At 34.6% G+C, this 18,457-nt stretch overlaps 1 protein-coding gene across 1 annotated transcript; it reads left to right on the top strand.

The window, feature by feature from the left end:
• Positions 1 to 8,158: 8,158 nt before the first annotated feature.
• Positions 8,159 to 18,457, top strand: LOC106718316 (proline-rich extensin-like protein EPR1). Its single transcript, XM_045680283.1, has 10 exons — positions 8,159 to 8,331; positions 11,075 to 11,207; positions 12,050 to 14,104; positions 14,411 to 14,606; positions 15,064 to 15,295; positions 15,433 to 15,543; positions 16,140 to 16,307; positions 16,739 to 16,946; positions 17,304 to 17,442; positions 18,046 to 18,457. The coding sequence occupies exons 1-10, from the start codon at positions 8,314 to 8,316 to the stop codon at positions 18,179 to 18,181; spliced, it is 3,396 nt and encodes a 1,131-aa protein (XP_045536239.1). The 5' UTR covers positions 8,159 to 8,313; the 3' UTR covers positions 18,182 to 18,457.

The following is an 18,457-nucleotide window of genomic DNA, read 5'->3' as shown; positions in this document are numbered from 1 at the left end:
ATCAGTTTTGAGAAAATTTACACGAAAAAAATTTTTTTTTATCAACTGAGAAACTTCAAAATGTTTTTCAAGCTTTTTTTATGTGTAAGTATTTTTATCTACATTTAAAAAAAAAATTGTACATTATTATTTTTTTTATTGATAAATGATTAACTAAGCGATAAATAATGTACAATTTATTTTTTTAATGTAGATAAAAATACTTACACATAAAAAAAGCTTGAAAAACATTTTGAAGTTTCTCAGTTGATAAAAAAAAATTTTTTTCGTGTAAATTTTCTCAAAACTGATAGATTAAATTGAAATTTTTCGATTATTTAATCAAAAACTCTTAAAATCGGTATACATGAAAGTTTGATGATGAATATCTTTTGAACGCTTAATTTAATCGCCAAAACATATGATACCATTTTTATAGAGCAGTTAATTTGCTACAAAAATTTCTATTGCGCATTCAATAATAGCCATTTCTTGTCGAGTTATAAAATTCATAAACAAAAGTGACATTTGACTTAAAATAATCAATCTTAAATCTTCAATATTAGTGAAATGGTGAGGTTTACGGAAAAAACATAAGATACCTTTTTTGTAGAGCATTAAATTTCCTACAAAATTCTTAAAAAAAATTTTCTGTACGACCAATTAATGATGAGGAATGAATTTTTTTCTATTGGACTGAGAAAAAAATGAAAAACTGCGACGCGGAGGATCTTCCTATTAAAATTAAGAGTTCATATTTGGTGAGAATTTTTTTAAGGTGCCTAGTAACCCATTTTTCCGTATTAATTGTAAAAAAAAAATAGTTGATTTTTTTGACCCACCCTAATGGACAATAAACTAGTCTTCCAATTTTCAGGGCGTCTTTAAGAAGCAGTTTTCAGAAATACGTTCCGCTTCATTTTACAACCTTACAAAATTACACGTCGAACTGAATTCTTTAACGCAATGATTCTAAATGAATTTACGACACTTAAGTAAAAAAAGGTAATAGCTTTTATTTATTATAAAGGTGATGTAAAACATAATATCTAATTAGAAGTAAAGTATTAGGTAAATTAGAAGAGATTCCTCGTGACAATTTTTTATTTACTTACTACACTAGTAAATAGAATACTATATAAGGTCGTTCCTTTCCTGTAGTAGACTGTTGCACTTATACAATTTACTTCTACTTGTTTAACAAATGCAGTCATTAAGCGATAGCTATTTTAATACTAATGACAATTTTGTCGCCATTGCAGACGTGTTTTTACTTTTTTTATAAGAGAAGGGGGCAAACGAGCACCGGGAACACCAAGGTATTCATCGACGCCCATGGACATCTGCAATACCAGAGGAATCGCAGATGCATTGCCGGCCTTTGAGATGGTGATACGCTCACTTCTTGAAGGACCACAAGTCGTAGCGGTTACTTTTGATATATATACATAAGTTACTAAGGAATTATAAATGTAGTGACCAGAACCGACACACATATTTAATCTATATATTTGAAGAAGTAAGCTTTAAATTTTACAGTGTGAATGAAATACTGAATTGAAATTCGAATCTATTTTGGAGTTCTCTTCAGATAATGCAAGAAGTAACGTGTACAAGAACAAAGTATTCTTCAGAACAAATAACATTATATACATCCATTTAGCTATTCTCCGATGTATCACAACATGCATTACGATATCGTATAGCGAGATGTCATCTCATATCTTAAGACACCAAACAAGAATTCAATGTTATTTCCGTGAATAAAATCATGTTTAATGTTTCTTAGCATCGTAGCACCGTAGCACCGTAACACCGTAGCACCGTAGTCCCAAAGGTATATCGTTTACTATGATCAGGTTTACGTTCTTAAGTATGCTCGGTAGAATGTATATCAGTAAATTATTTGTACTATTTTCTTCGTGATAATTTCTCATACGTCAATAAACTATTCTAGAATTTTACCTGCCAGCCATTCGTGCTATGGGCAATATGGCTTGCTCATTGCTTTTAGTTCATAGAACGCTAAAGTTGTGTGTTATTGTTAAGTACTTTTAGGAACCGAGATAATGATCACTGTTGTATAGGTTGGTAATATGTTTTGTTGTTTTTTAATTGGATTTTTAAAACTTGTTGACTAATGTTTATATAGCGAAAACGTTACCTTGATATTGAGAAAATATACAAAATTAGTGTTATTTTCTATAGTGTATATTCTTCTCTTTTCGTTTCGAAGTGAGATAACAATATTTCATACAGATATCTCAGTTTTAGAACTTACGATTAACGTCATCAGTATACTTTGTATACTTAACTTTCTAATTATATCTAGCGATAAATTGCATTAAAATACTTATATAAACTACTTATACTATTACTTTAACAGATATGAGCTCAGAATGATCAAAGTTTAAATTAGATAGCTTCCATAAGTGGCAGTGCTCACTTAGACTCAATAATTCTACTAAGTACTTACGTACAAAATGCTAACAAACGCTATCCAGAATTATTCACCATCTTTTTTATATCAAAAGGCGACAAACAAGCAAACGGCTAACTAAAAAAATAGCGTGGCGACCGTTGCCCATAGACATCCGTAAATGCAGATGCGTTGCCTACCTTTAATCAACGGAGAAGAGGACACACAGAAAGAGCATATTTCCCCTACCTATGCATCCCATCTTCCGCCAAATCCACTTCCCCTTCTCATCCTGTCCTAATAAGAAAATGGTGGGAAGGGAACGTGGATTAAAATTAGGCCTCCGGCACACAAATCTCTTTATAATAAAACCAAAACTTAAATGGAATTAAATTGGGACTGTCGGTTAAAGTAGAGATGAATATGTGAAGGACAGTTACATTTTCACATACTCTAGATTAATAGACATTATATGTTTATTATTAGCTTTTTTTTCTTTTAAGAAAAAGATGACGTAAAATTTTCCACATCTTATTAAAATTGCCTATCATATCAAAATATTTATTTCAACTTTAATGACGCGCAATTACCCTCAAACTGTAAAATATGAGATAATTAAGTTGTCGGCCAAAATAACTAATATTATTAACAACAATCCTTAGAGCTTTTAGATGAAGCTTATCTAAAGTAATTTGCGTGAGATAATAATGTAAACGATGTTTATGAATATAAAATCTAAGTATTAGATTATAATTTAATTAGTTGTTAAATTTTCATGTATTTTTAAGATAAAATAAAAATAAGCCTCGAGTGTATTTGAAAGATTTTTTAATGATTTGAATCTATTTTGTACTTGTTTGTAATTTTTTGAATGTGATGTAAAATGTAATATAAATATTTTTAAATAAGAAGCGAAAAATAAGAATTATAAAATTATCGTTACTAATGAATCTGCTCTATACTTCTTCTAAAATCCAGAACTTGTCAGCGCAGAATTAAAAAAAGGAGCCTATAATATACCAGCGTCAGCTACCTTCCTCTCTAAGTCCGGTAAAAATCAGTCCAGCTGTTCCGGAGATCATCCGAAACAAACACGACCTTCCGGACAGATAGACGGACAAAAATTTTTAAAATTGATTATTCATTATCAGCTACACAAATACATCATGTGTACAGAATAAGTGTATTTTTTTTTTCGATGTTACAGACACTCAGATTTTATTAATATGTATAGATACTTCTGCTATTATGTATTTTCTAATCTGCCGAGTTTAATTGGTCGTGACTACAACTTTAAAAAGGCATTGTATGTAAGTGTGCTACTTATTTTTGACATTGAGTATAATTAACAATTGAACAATATCACTCAAAAAGATGAAAAATGGGTTTTACATGAGGGAGGCATTCTCGTTATTTCTTCCTGTGATAGAATTTTCAATGAAGCATCCTACGGTTAAGCAAAATTTAACTTCGACGGCGACGTTCTCAGTATTTTTAAATTTAAGCGGGAACATTGTAAAACATGAAGTGTTAGGGAAATCCTTTATGATTAGATCACATCTTAAAGAAGTTAAAAAATCTTGAAATAAAGATATATTATGCAAAAATAAGTATCAACTTGTAGAGATAATATTTTGGTAGTTTAAGAACTTGAATTTATTCAAAATTAAATTCCCGCGGTTTTAAATACGTAATGAAACGAATATAATGTTATTTAAACTCATATGCTCTTTTAATACTGAAATATTATTTTTGTGTTTAATTTTTCTGGTACAAGAGAATGCACGGAAAGAGGTATACACCTAGAAAAAGAAGTATAGTATTGCGTTAACTATAAAACTACTAATTTCTTGGTTTTGAAATAATTATTTCAATATTATTTTACTATCTATCTATACTATTAGAAGAGATAAATGACAATGGGCATTTTGGGCCAACATCTCAACAGTGATGAAACCCATGCCATTTGAAAGATTATGGGGTGTTATTTAATTCATACTATGGCAGCCATGTCGAAATCGAGTGCGAACATGGTGTTTTCGAGCATTCAAAAATATAATAATTACTACGGGAGTCAGTAGCATTAGCGTGTTGTGTTTTACATTTAAGAGAAAAAAATTACATTTTTGTTTCAGTAAAAAAACAAAAATGTAACAGATTTTATTAAATGTAACAAATATTATTGTAGTTCGAAAAAAATGTTTAAATCTATGTAATAAATGATAATAAAGCAATAAACAAACAAACATGTTGTTTTTTTTCTCTTAAATATAAACACAACACGCTAATGCTACTAACTCCCATAGTAATTATAATTTTTTTGAATGCTCGAAAACACCATGTTCACACTCGATTTCGACATGGCTGCCATAGTATGAATTAAATAACACCCCATAATCTTTCAAATGGCATGGGTTTCATTACTGTTGAGCATTTAGCCCAGACTCCATACAAATTTGCCCATTGTCCTTAGTCAATAATATATCAGTTGAATAAACTAAAGAGTTTTCAAAGTGTTTAAAAAATTAGCTAATAACTATTCCATTTATTGCAAATGAGTCAGTAAAGTACGCTAGATTATGCAGAGCTTTATCGTTAAGTGGTACATAAATTAGCTATAGATTTCCGTTTGTCGCTCCGACTGACTTGTCGGTGTTACGGTTAGATAACTTTGAAAAACTTAAAAAGATATTATTGTTAGAATTATTATATTAATTCAGGTTTATTTGGTTCTTTTGGAATATAAAATAAAGTATATTCTTTTGATAACTTGTAAATGTAATTTAGGTTTAAAAAATTCCACGAAATAAATTCATGGATTATTTTTCAAGTCTTATAAATATAAATGTCCATGTATATATACATAATAAAAAGTATTTTTATTACGTCTAATGTAAATATCTTTAATATTTTCTTTTTTAAACACTGGAAGAATAATGTTTTTAAAGTAATATGTAAATTCCTTACTTAATTTACAGGAAAATAAACCTACAGAAATGATGGCAATGAATTGCAATAAATCACACCTAATTTAAGCTCGTGGTAAGTGGTTACGCATTGACTGACTATCAATATTTTGAATAAATAAAACTTGAAATGTTTAGTTCAAGTCCTCAGTCGCAATACAGTTAATAAAATGAGGTTGTTATCGGTTGAGGCCATCAGTAGTAACGCGTAGCAGAGCTTACTTAGCCGACTTAAGTAATTGATTTCAAAGAGAGCCTTCTACGTACGACCCATACAAATGTCTTGATTGTTTCCCGTTTTTTTAATAAGATAAAAAGCGTTGATTGTAAAGCTTCTAACTGGCTTCCATCTTTTTCGGATAACAATAAGAAACTAAAAATATTACGTGTACGATACATAGGGGAGGCTATATCTCTAATTTAATTTACAAAATGTTTTTTATGTATAAGTTTCAATACATTTTATTACACATATAAACTAATATCGTCCTACATATCTATTATTATGGTTCAGAGTAAAAACGGTTTTGTCTAAATAAAGCTTCTTTAATTTAAGATTTATCAATGACATCACCGAAACAATTAAGCTTCCAGACATATTTATTCAGTGAAATCAAGAAGTATTTGGGGATGAAACTTGACACTTTATAAGTTAACAAAATCTCCTTCGGATGCCGCGTGACGAGGTCTCTCAATTAAAGGCCCAACCGCGCAAAACTAACAAATAAACTAAACAAACAGATTACTCACACAAACTGAATAATACGGGACCCAAATTAATTGGTATCAGATATTGGCTAATTTTATTTGTTGTCTCTTAGTCTAACTTTGGAACAATATTCATCGAAGACTTTCATTGCAAATTATGACAAAACTATAAACTATACCTAGGTAGTCTTTATGACAAGCCGTTTTGACTCTTAATACGACATTTATCTAGACTAGTGGTTGCTCATTGGTCGAATTTGCACTCTTTTTAATTATGGACCTGAGTTTAGTGAGGACAACAGATGTCACTGATAACGGTGTCAGAGGGATCGTATACTGCGGAAGAAATTGAGGTAGGTCTATCTCTAGTAAAGAATTAATGAACGCCGCTGATGATAATCTTTGACGAGTAAAATAACAGATATCTAGTCAACATATTTTCATTTATTTGTCTGAATACATTCGAGAGAAGAATCTTATCCATACCTATAGTACTGTTTTTTTTTCTTGAATAAACAAATACAAGTGATATGAAGCACTCGGGCGTATCACTGCCTGCAACATTATTGGAATCCATAAGCTTGTGAAATTATTACATTTCTAAAAGGATGTAAGATATTCAAATCGCCATTCGATTATTAAACCTATTCCTCACAATATAAAGTACATTTTTAAATATACACACAAAGCTATATCTAAATTAGAAGTTTCCTATCCGTATTTTATTCTCGCATATTGATAGAGTGTATAGCCGTAATCGAATATAATTTATATTGAATTCTCTCAAAAACAAAACAAAATTCTTTAGTACATTTTCAAGAAAAAAACAAAAAAAACTTCTTGGCATAATCTGTCTACTCTAGAGTCCGTTATAATTTTTCACATATACTTTTATTACCATAATAGTTACAATAGATTTTATCTCTGCTTAATTTGTAAGTAATTAATCTATCGATTGCATTTTACATAAATCACGATCAATGATCAGAAATTCATGTATGTGTCCATCCAATTTACTAAATTTATTGGACTCACGAATTGGTTTGTTAAAATGAGTCGATACAATAACGAGACGGCTAGGAAAGCGAAATTGGTAGTTGTGAAGGATGCATGACTCAGCTCGCACCTGCCCACGGCGATCCCGACGATTCTATTAGCCTTCTTATCTCAACAAATATCGGAATGTTTGCTTTCATCTAATTCGGTCCCTACGTGACGATTTTAGCCCATTATTGTCATATTACTCGTTCGCATATAAATAATTGTGTATCGTTTTTGTCTATTTAGTTATTTTTGGCGTTTGATTACTTTTTCGCATCTAGAGATCGGCGTTTGTAACTAATGAGTTTTTCGTGTGTACGGTCGCCGGTATTTGCCTGAAAACATTTGAACGTTGTCTATACCATGTTGCATAATTGTAAAATTTTACAATAATACTGTAAAAATATCTAGATATACTAGCATAGGTGTATTTTTATTTTAGTAAACATAAGAAGTGATAAGATTTAATTATTTTATATATTTTTGTCTTTCTTTTTAAATAGTAGTTGTACTAACTTATTTTTCTTTTCTTTCCCATAATAGACCGATAACTGAAATGAAATGAAAATTTTACATGACAACTGCTAACGACATCTATTAGTAACTTCTAAACATTATGAACTATAGACATTCATCATAGTTTTTTGTTTCTTTAAACTCCAAAGCTATACACTATTACGCGCAAAATATCCAATTACATTTCGACAAAAATAAAAAATTAATAATTTCGGTGAAATTGAGTAAAAAATCCTTAAGCTTAAATTAATTGTTATTTCAGATTTTTTATTAATTAAAAAAATGATGTGCATTTACAAAATAAAATAGAGTTGGTCTTTCACGTGATTATTTTAAATATTTGTATGATTTAATGTGTCTGATTGCAACATTCAATGAACATAACAGACTTCATTTAATATTAAAAGAAATTAAAAAATAATTCGTAATATCCGCAAAGAGTGACAACTTTGAGCGTAAAATTGTCTATGACACTCCGCTCAGAATATCGTGTTTCTATTGGCCTATTGGCCAAAGGAATTGAGTTGAAAATGGCGCGCGTTTTGTCATATCCTGTTGTGTGTTGGTGAGTGCATGGCCTCGACGTTGATCCCGTTCCAAGATTTTTATTCCGTAACACCGCAGTCTTTCACATATGTAATATTATCCCAATATAATATTCGTGATGGTGTCCTGTAAAAGGCCATGGATTTGATGAAAACGGTAAGAGCAACATAGTTACAGCATATTTCGTTTAATTTTGTTTGGCTTTTGTTTCTTGTTTTGGTGATTTTGAAACTGGCCATTACATTAGAAAAAATCTCTTTCCAGAATATGTGTGCACGTGGGAGGTAAGTCTAATAGTTTTTATTGATTAGACGGTATACAGTTTCGCATTTGCACTATAAAAATTGTAGTTTGTTGATTTGTCAATAAATGGCACCCGGCAACCGAGCGTTGTTACGCCATCTTATAGTCCTCCAAATGTTCCGCACATTTTGCAGCTTTGACTTTTTACGAGGAAATACTAGATGCTGAAAAATATGCTTTAATCGGAAGGAATTGAAAAGGAAGTCATTTTGATAAACATTGGTTCTAGGTATGTGTATTTCAATATTGCATCGTATTACATGACTTGACAAACCACATGTGCGTAGATGGATTTGTTGTTATTATTCGGTCGGCACAGACCAAGTTGCATAATATATTTTTGCACGATATTCGAATTGCTAATTGTAATAATTTGAGATGGTTTTAATTCCATTGCGCTTTACATTATAAAAGGTATTCCTATAAATTTATAACCTATAAATTTGACAACCTGGAATGAAGTCCAAATTTCATTATTAATGACACTTCAGTCAATTATTTCAAGGTTACATGGTCATTGAAGTCTATTCAGAGTAGAAAAGTTATTAATTGTACATCTAATGTACAAAACTCATAATTTACAATAAAAAAAATCAATGAGAAACTGAAAAAATGTCGGCTTGGTGCTCACTGCATGTAATCTGTGCCCATTTCTTAACTGTCCTATTTTTCTTATCAAAAAAACAACTTAGATGTAAATAACTTTATTCTTTATATTAATAATATATTATTATATTTTCATATACCTAAAATTCATATACATTAAAGTGAAGATTAAATAAATTTGCATATCTCTAAGAGCAATCACAGTATGCATGTGAAAACTTGTAGCAAAAATAAAGTGATGGTTAAATAACCAAGACCACTCATAATACACATACACATATTTTCCATTAAATTGATAGTCGAAATTTCAACGGCTCACAGCTATGGTCCTTAGATGTTGTGTAAATATGTTTTTTTTTTTAATTACCAGATTAATTATGAGATACAGCTATTAGAGATGTAAAATAATGAACATCAGGTTAGAGTTTTCTTTTACATCTTTTTCATACATTTTTTTTGCACATTTTCAAAATATAGTACCAATAAAAGCAAAGCCCAATTACAAATACAATAGACAAAAATTAACTTTTGTTAGGACAGTATTAATTACATGTTATTATATTATATAATGAACACCTTAGAATAAGTTGTTTATTGTAGTAATACTTTGAAACATTTTTATGTAGATTGAACCTACAAGGTATAATAAGGAAAATGATAAAGGTTATTTAAGATCTGAATAAACAATCTGTATTGTAAATATTTTTTATAGCTCTGTCTTTGTCTGTGCATTTAAAAAAATGTGGTGTAGTCTATGCATTCTTCATCCTTTGATCCATCCATCTAAACATTTTTGTTTATAATTCATAAAAAGTAAGATTTATTTAAATATATCGGTGTTTTACTAGTAAACCTGATTTTACTATTACTTTTTTAATTTGTCCTTGCATTGTTATTACTCACATTTATTATTTTGACTAGTTTTTTTTACTTTTATTCTCGTTAAAGCTAATTTAAACGTTAACTTTAAAAGTAAACTGTAAATTTCATACACCAAGAATTAGACTTGTTATTATATTCGCAACAAACCTTTTTTTTTCTTAAATATGAATTTTGAAATCAAATGTTCTGCTATATCTGATATTCTTTTTTTTATTTTTCATTTCCAAGTACCGTCTGACAATTATAGACTCAAAAAAATTATAAGCGAATTTGTTCCTTATGAACATACATGTAATGCGATGACCAAGGGAAATAGAGTTTTCTATGTCAATTAATATTTTGTTTTCAACAAAAATTAACCTATAGTTAACTAGTTCTAAACTTCTAGTAATAAACTTCTATTAGACAAATATTTGTATCATTAAAGAAAGAACAGCCTGTATTCTACCCAAATGGCAGACATCATGTTTATAATATATTGGCTGTTGCTAGCGACACCTCTGCGCGGAATTAAAAAAAAAAAAAAACTTAATACACAGCTTTTGTTCTTAGACTATGTTCTATGTTTGTGCCAAATTTCATTCAGATCCATAGAGCTGTTCTAGAGATACCTTCAAACAGTTATGCATCCATCCGTCTAAACTATATTAGTAAAATAAGTAGGAAGAGTTAACATGATGTAATTAGAATAAATGCGTGTACTAAATTAATCTAAAGAGATACCAAATACTGAACGAGTTTGTTATTTTATAATTTCACTTGGCTTATTATAAATCATCAATTAATTGTGAATTGATAAAATGTATAATACTATTTTTTGCATTTGTTATCCCGCTGTCATAAAAAACTGCCCGAAATCTGACTCAACTATTTTCATGACAAACTTAGATATTAACATAATCACAAGTAGTTTAATTATAGAATAAGACAGCCAACAATTGTTTACATTAAAATGATGCATCCAAATTTGGAATTATTTTACATGTTTAGAAAACCAGTCCGAGTTACAAATTGATCAATTTCATAAACTATTGGTGACACATGTAAAAGATGTTGTGATATAGAAGAGAATGTAATTGCTGAGTTAAACTGTAGTGGCATGTTTCAGGAATATGAGTTCCTAGACTTGTCAGATGTAAAAGAAGCGGAACTGAGCAGTCTGCAGTGTGCACTTTTCGAGAGGAAACCGGAGAAGTCCGTGCCCACCACAACTGTAGCGGGTTGGACTGAACCCAGCGCAGGTTGGTGTTCTTTACTTTGTGTGACTATTATGATTACTAATTTTATAACACAAGTATCTACAATTATGACTACAAAATGTTGCGTTTTCTATCATTTATTTGTAACAATATGATTTGAATCTCATTTAAAAATATATCATCATCATCCTGGATTTGTCCACTGCTGGACGTAGGCCTCCCCCATCTATTGCCACACAAACATATATATATAAAATATATTCTTAATGTTCGCAATAATAGAAAATGTATAAAATAAGAAATTCAAAATACTACAAAATAATATTTCTTTAATGAGATTTACTTTGGTTTCCTTGCTGCTTACTTTAATTTTATGTAAAGTACAATAACCTGTATTTTTAAACAAACCTTGAATTATGCAAATGAGTGTTTTATATTTTTCTAGATACAAATTCAATTTTAAGATATATATTATTCAAGATAGCGCCCGCGACTGTCAAACAACGGAATTGAAGAAAAAAAATGTTTATAAGTCGCCTATGAGTTCTTCCAGACTAAGTTCCACATTGGTGCCAAATATCATCAAGATATAACCATATAAACTTTCGCATTTATAATATTAGTAAGATTATATAGAGTGAAAAACATTTACCTCTTTTGGCACTGCAGAAGCTATTCCTTATGAATTTCGCCTTAAGTTCAAGATCCAATTTGTATTAGTACCTTTAGTTGGTGGACCTTTATGTAATAATATTCATTATGGGAATGTCAAAAACGTAATTGATTTTGAGTTTTTTCTTATGGAAATTATGTACAATTTGGTGTCATATTGTACTTCTCCATCATAACAATAAATCTTTGTTCAAAAAATATTGTCTATGTAGATTTGTCATCGTGTTCATCGAGCACAGCAGGGCCACCGACCGTGTCGAGCAGCCTGGATAGCCTGTCGGGCGGCGAGTGCGAGATGGCGCCCCACTCGCCGCAGCGGGGCGCCGCCGCCCCCGCCCACGCCGCTCCGCACGCCCCGCACGCTGCGCCGCACGCCCCACCCTATGTGCAGCCACCAACCTACCCGCCACCGCCGCAGTGGCCCGTGGCGCCGCCCAACGTGTACGTCAGCCAGGTCACCGCCAATGTGAACGTGCACGGCTACATGGGCCAGTATTACCAGCCTCCGCAGCACCAGTACGTGCCGCCCGCGCCACAGGTGGAGCGCCCGCCGCGAAACCACCGGCGCGACAGGCGTGGCAAGAGACCTCCGTCCCCCTCGCCGGCGCCCCAGCCACCGCCGTACTACGTGCAGTACCCTCAGTACTACCCGGCTGCGCAAGCACAGGGCGCGCCCCTCTATCATCTGCCGGTCTATCAGCCCCTCGTCTATGGCCCCTATGCATACCCTCCATACTACACCGAGTACCAGGTTCCGGTCGAAGGTGAGGCCGACAAAGGCCCGGATGAGTACCAGCAGGAGGTCGTGATGGAGCAAGAAGCGGTCGACGCTTATTACGCAAGCGCACATTACGCGGGGCCGCCGTATGGACCTCCGGTTGAAAGTGGCGTCGAATACATACCGCCGATGTACTTACAACCTCCCCCGCACCCGGGACCGATCCCCATGCAGCCGCAGATCCCGCACCAGCCTACTCCCCATCAGTTTAATGTGCACGCTAAAAACTTTGTTCAGGGCCAGAACCACAACAAGAATTATGCAGTTCTCGACAAACCGGACAAGAATGTTCCCGGTACGCCATCTGCTTCGGCTAGTACTCCCACGGGATCGGTCGAATCGGTGCCTATAAAAGATCTGAAAATTACCTGCAAGGAGCCTTCCAGCCCCAAACAGACCGAGCGACCCGCCGACTTAAATCAGTCTAAACCGCCAACACCGAATGATAAAGTTTCACCTGTGCTCAAACAGGATCCCACAAAACCCGCATGGTCACCAAATGAAAATAAAGTCCCAGCCGACGCCAACCAGGCTCAAAACATTAATAAGACTTTCACTCCATCTACCTCTAATGGTCAACCTCCTAATAATAACAAGGTACCTCTAGCAATGGGAAAACCGCCGAAAGGTCCCGCCGCTCCTTTTTCCGGTGGCAAACAGCCGACGAAGCCTTTGTTACCCCAAACGGCCGTGCCTGTCCAATCTGTCTCCACACCTAAACCACCATTTGGTAATAGGCAGAAGCGAGAGGGAACAAACCGTTCTCCATCTAACGACAACAACGACGGTGAGAAAACTATTGAGCATCCGAAACGCGAGCCCCCACTGCCGCCGAGCAAAGCTCCCATGCCCATCTCTATTACCCTGAATACTCAGGGTCCACCACTGATTGTGTCGAACAAGTCACCATTTGGGCATTCTAGGAAAGCGGCTCCTATTCCTGAAACACCTCCGGCGCCACAGCCACCTCCGCCTGCGCCCACTGCGTCAGACTTTCCCCCGCCGCCGACCCCCAGAAATAGAGGGGAACCTGCGCCGGCGCCAGTTGTACAGCCAAACCCACCACCCGCTTCCGGCAAGTCTTGGGCTAGTCTATTCTCTAATAAACCTTCAACTATAATGACACCGCCCCAACCTGTAGCTCCGATCGAGGAACCCTCGAGCCCAACTACTACAACACCGCCGATCCCTTCTAATGTGCAAAGGCCAGTTGCTAAAGTGCCGCCTTATGATGCTTCGCCGCTACTAAATAATGTCGCTGATAAGGCGTCTACACCGAGACCAGCCACCAATGTGCCTCCGACTGTGTCGTACTCAGAGAAGACGTCAGTGAATGCTGTTAGCAATGCACCAGCCTCGCAAGCGCCTGTTAAGACCAATACAACGCCCACTCCAGAGCCGCAAGCAGCGCTCCCGAAGGAACCGTCACCTACTTTACCCATCCAGCCGTCGCCCTTCAGTGATGATCCCAACTCGTACAGGATGGGAGGTAAATATATTAATTTTGATAACTCTATGTTTTTACAACTAACTTGTGCAAATTTTAGCAATATTAGATTTTTGCTGAAAAACATTGTTAAATTTTTCTAGGAATGTTTACATTACTTTGCAAATCATTGTCTAAATAAATTAATTAGACTTCTGGGTTTTCAATATTAAATCTGGACGTAAAGTTCAAAAATATGTATTTACACCAAAAAAGCTCTGGTGAAAAGTGAGAATAGAGCACTATTTTTATAACATCATTGTAGTATTTATAAATATGTATATATAAATTACAACCTTTGTGTTTCAGAATTCCTGACAAAGTATCAGCTAGACAATAGACCGGTATCGCTCCTGCCGCGTGGTCTTACCAATCGATCAAACTACTGCTATGTTAATGCGATACTACAAGCGTTGATCGCTTGTCCGCCATTTTACAACATGCTGAAAGCGCTACCTTATCAGACGCGTCGCGGAAAATCAAGCACACCTGTTATAGACTCCATGTAAATATATTACATTTATTTGTATCAACCAAAAATGAAATTGAAAATTATACTATTTGTAAATCTAATCCCTTTTCTATGAGGAAATGGTAAAAAGTAAAGATTGTCTGAACCTACTTTTCACCAGAGCTCATTTGCACCAAAATCTATATATATAAAAGAAAGTCGTGTTAGTTACACTATTTATAACTCAAGAACGGCTGAATCGATTTGACTGAAAATTGGTGGGCAGGTAGCTTAGAACCAGGAAACGGACATAGGATAATTTTTACCCCGTTTTCTATTTTTTATTCCGCGCGGACGGAGTCGCGGGTAAAAGCTAGTTATCTTATAAAAAGGTGTGCAAATTGGTGTAAATTTGACCACTCTTGTGCCACACTTCACAATTGTGCATTTTTTTTTTGTATATAGCAAATATTTTCTGGAATTCTTTTATATATTATACTTGTATTACCAGGGTGGAACTCTGCTATGAGTTTGGACCCCTGGCGAACACAGTGCGGCGTCGAGGCGAGGGTAGTAACGGTGCAGTAGCACCTGCAGTGCCAGCCGGACCACCTCTCGACGGCAGCGCCGGCCTCCGAGTGTTGCGAGCTCTGCACTTCCCCGGCTCGCAGGAGGGTAGGCAGGAAGATGCTGAAGAATTCCTGGGATGCCTCCTCAACTCGCTCAATGACGAGATGCTAGAGGTAAACTTATTATGACTGGGAATTTAATTTGTACTATTGTCTTTGATAATTCGACAATGTCATGAAAAGGTATAGTCAAGCTTTAATAGATAATTATTAACATTTTATTTTATGCGATTCTATTTGGATGTTTTCAGTTGATGAAGCTTGTGGAACCTGAAGGACCTAAGGATGTCAACAACCGGCCAAACGGAGTTGTGCCTCCGGAACAACCGCCACCTGAGGAGGACGACGATGATGAGTGGAAGGTAATTCACGTTTTATTTCATTTTTTTACATACTAATGATGATTTGAGACGTTATCTTTCTTTTCATTAACTCTACAATTGTCTTAAAATATTTATTTTTTATTTTTATTTAACTGGAAAACTATGTTTTTATAGTTTTCGCAAATAGACAGTAAAAATAATTGTATCAAAATCACGAAGAGAATAAGAACAATTGATAAAGAATAGGGTAGTATAAAAATAATTCAAAAAAAAAAGTTGAACAAATTAAAAGTAAATAGGAAAAGAAAAAAACAAGTGGCTAGCCAACCGGACAACCAAAGAATTCGCTGCTTAAATCGTTTACAATGTCAGCAAGCCTAGTATTAAACAAGTCGATGTGAGGACTTTGTTTTGATATTGAGTTAAACTGTCTGGCCGCTCTGCAAAAGAAAGCGTTTGCTCTAAAGTTCGTCGTTACTCGATTTATATTAAGATATAGATTACTCCTAATTTGTCTCGATGGAACGTTAATATTTATTTTGGAAAGAAGTAAAGGAGAATCAACCGTGCCATTTGTTATTTTTAATAAATATGCAATGTATAACTATACTAAATAAATAATTTGTATATTGCAGGTTATGGGTCCACGTAACCGCGGCGCAGTGGAGCGGCGCTGGGCGGCGCGGCGCACGCCCGTAGCCGACATCTTCCGCGGCCGCACTCGCCACCGCCTGCACCGCGCTCACCATCATGACGTCACAGATGCTGTACAGCCTTTCTTCACGCTGCAACTTGATATTGAGGTACGAATAGTAATGAGGCAGCAAACAAACACATCACATAGACATCTACATCAATATAATATGTAACAGATTTCTTACCTGTACAAATTATGTGTTAATGTTTTTGATGTGAAACATCTATAGGATCACTTGTAAACCGAATCGTAGGCGTGGCGACGCTTGCCGTGGCGACGGGTCGCCAAGCTATACTGAGGTTTACATATATGTATATATATATATTATTTTAATAATATTTAATATTATTTTATTATTATTATTCATTCATTCCTTCCTTCCTTCCTTCCTTCATTAATTCCTTCATTCATTCATTCATTCCTTCCTTCATTCCTTCCTTCATTCATTCATTCATGCATATTACTTGTACACACACGATGTTTCACATCTGCCAGGCGTCCCATGACGGCTCACGTTTTTTTTTTTATTTCTTGAAGCGTTCGAACACGGTGAAGGACGCTCTCGAGCTGGTTGCTGGCAAGGACACACTGGAGGGTGTGACAGACGCGTGGCAGCAGTTGTCCCTGGAGGAGCTGCCCGTGGTACTGCTGCTGCACCTCAAGTGCTTCCAGCTGGATGCGGATGGACACACTGCGAAGATAGTCAAGAACATTGACTACCCTATTGACTTGAAGATTGATCCCAGTTAGTAAAACTCCTCTATTGATAACTAACTGCTAGTTTTTGATTTTAATTTAATGGCTTAGCAGTCTTTTAGTATATGATTTTTCATATTAAATGTGGTTTAGTTAATTTAGTAACTAACTTCACTATGATCTGATTATCCCTGAAGCAATCTTTAGTTCTGGTTTTCAAATTAGTATATTTAAGATTTCCTTTTATTTACCAGTATAAATATACCATGATGTATTTTATTTTTCGTCTCTGAATGTGATAAATATATCACAGTAATGTAGACAATAATGACTGAATTTTTTACAAAAATAAAATCCTTGCAACTCACTAGAATCAATTACTATATTTAATATATTATGTTTGCAGAGATAATGTCGTCCAAGTTGAAGTACACACAGAAGCAGAGACTGTACAAGTTGTTTGCGGTGGTGTACCATGAAGGTGTTGAAGCGGTGAAAGGACATTACGTCACTGATACCTACCACGGTCAAGTAGGCTGGATAAGGTATGTTATCTCATACATGTCACTGTTTTTTTTTTATATATATATTACAAGGTGGCAAAAAGCAAGCAGGCCACATGAATTCGTCTAAATGGCAAAGCGACCGCTACCCATAGACATTCGCAATTACACATGCGTTGCCTACCCTCAATCGAGGAAGGAGGAGACGCACAAAAAGATAATATTTAACCTTCCTATGCATCTCCTCCATCAAACCCACCTCCCCTTCCTGTCCATTCCTTATAAGAAAAGAGCGGGAAGGGAAAGAAAACTAAAATTATGCCTCCGGCACCACACTCATCAGACGAAACGCCTCCACTTCACATACTTCGTAATAATGTAAACTCACTAAAGGTGTTAAAATTAAAATTGTAAACTTATTTATGTCTAATATAAAAAAAAAATAAGGTAAGTATTGGTTGGTTACCATCTATTAACGTTAATGTTTATACCAAGTTCTTTTTTTTACTATGATGTTCATTATTTTTCGTCTCTGAAAGTGATTATTATCACAACATGTAGACACATTTTACTGAGTAAATTTTAATTAACGACACTTTATCAAATCTAGTATATACCGATTCTAACATAGTATTTACTCCACAGATATGATGATTCAACAGTGACTCAAGTCACTGATGCTCAGGTGCTTAAGCCGAAGCCACCTCGTATGCCATACCTGCTCATGTACAGACGGCATGATATGTTGCCACCGCACAGAGCAGCCGGGAAACCGGAATAAACCGGTTTGAACCGGAACTAAACTAGTTTGAGGCGGAATTAAGTGGTATAAATCCGGTTTTATGTATATGGCAACTGATTTACCAGTGATGTGACAGTGAGTGTTTGGTGTTACTGTAAATATAAACTGTGCCTATACAACTAGCTACTGCATTAACTAGTTGTAATTTCTCATATATGTATGTACAGATACAGAATGGTTGTATGTATTTCTGCAAATTTTGATTTTTTGCTTTTTTTGTACTGTTTGTATGGTTGAAATTATTTTTGATGTAAT

The sequence above is a fragment of the Papilio machaon genome, chromosome 12 (genome assembly GCF_912999745.1).
Source record: "Papilio machaon chromosome 12, ilPapMach1.1, whole genome shotgun sequence".
Classification (NCBI taxonomy): Eukaryota; Metazoa; Arthropoda; class Insecta; order Lepidoptera; family Papilionidae; genus Papilio; species Papilio machaon.
This window is presented reverse-complemented; position numbering and strand designations above follow the sequence as displayed.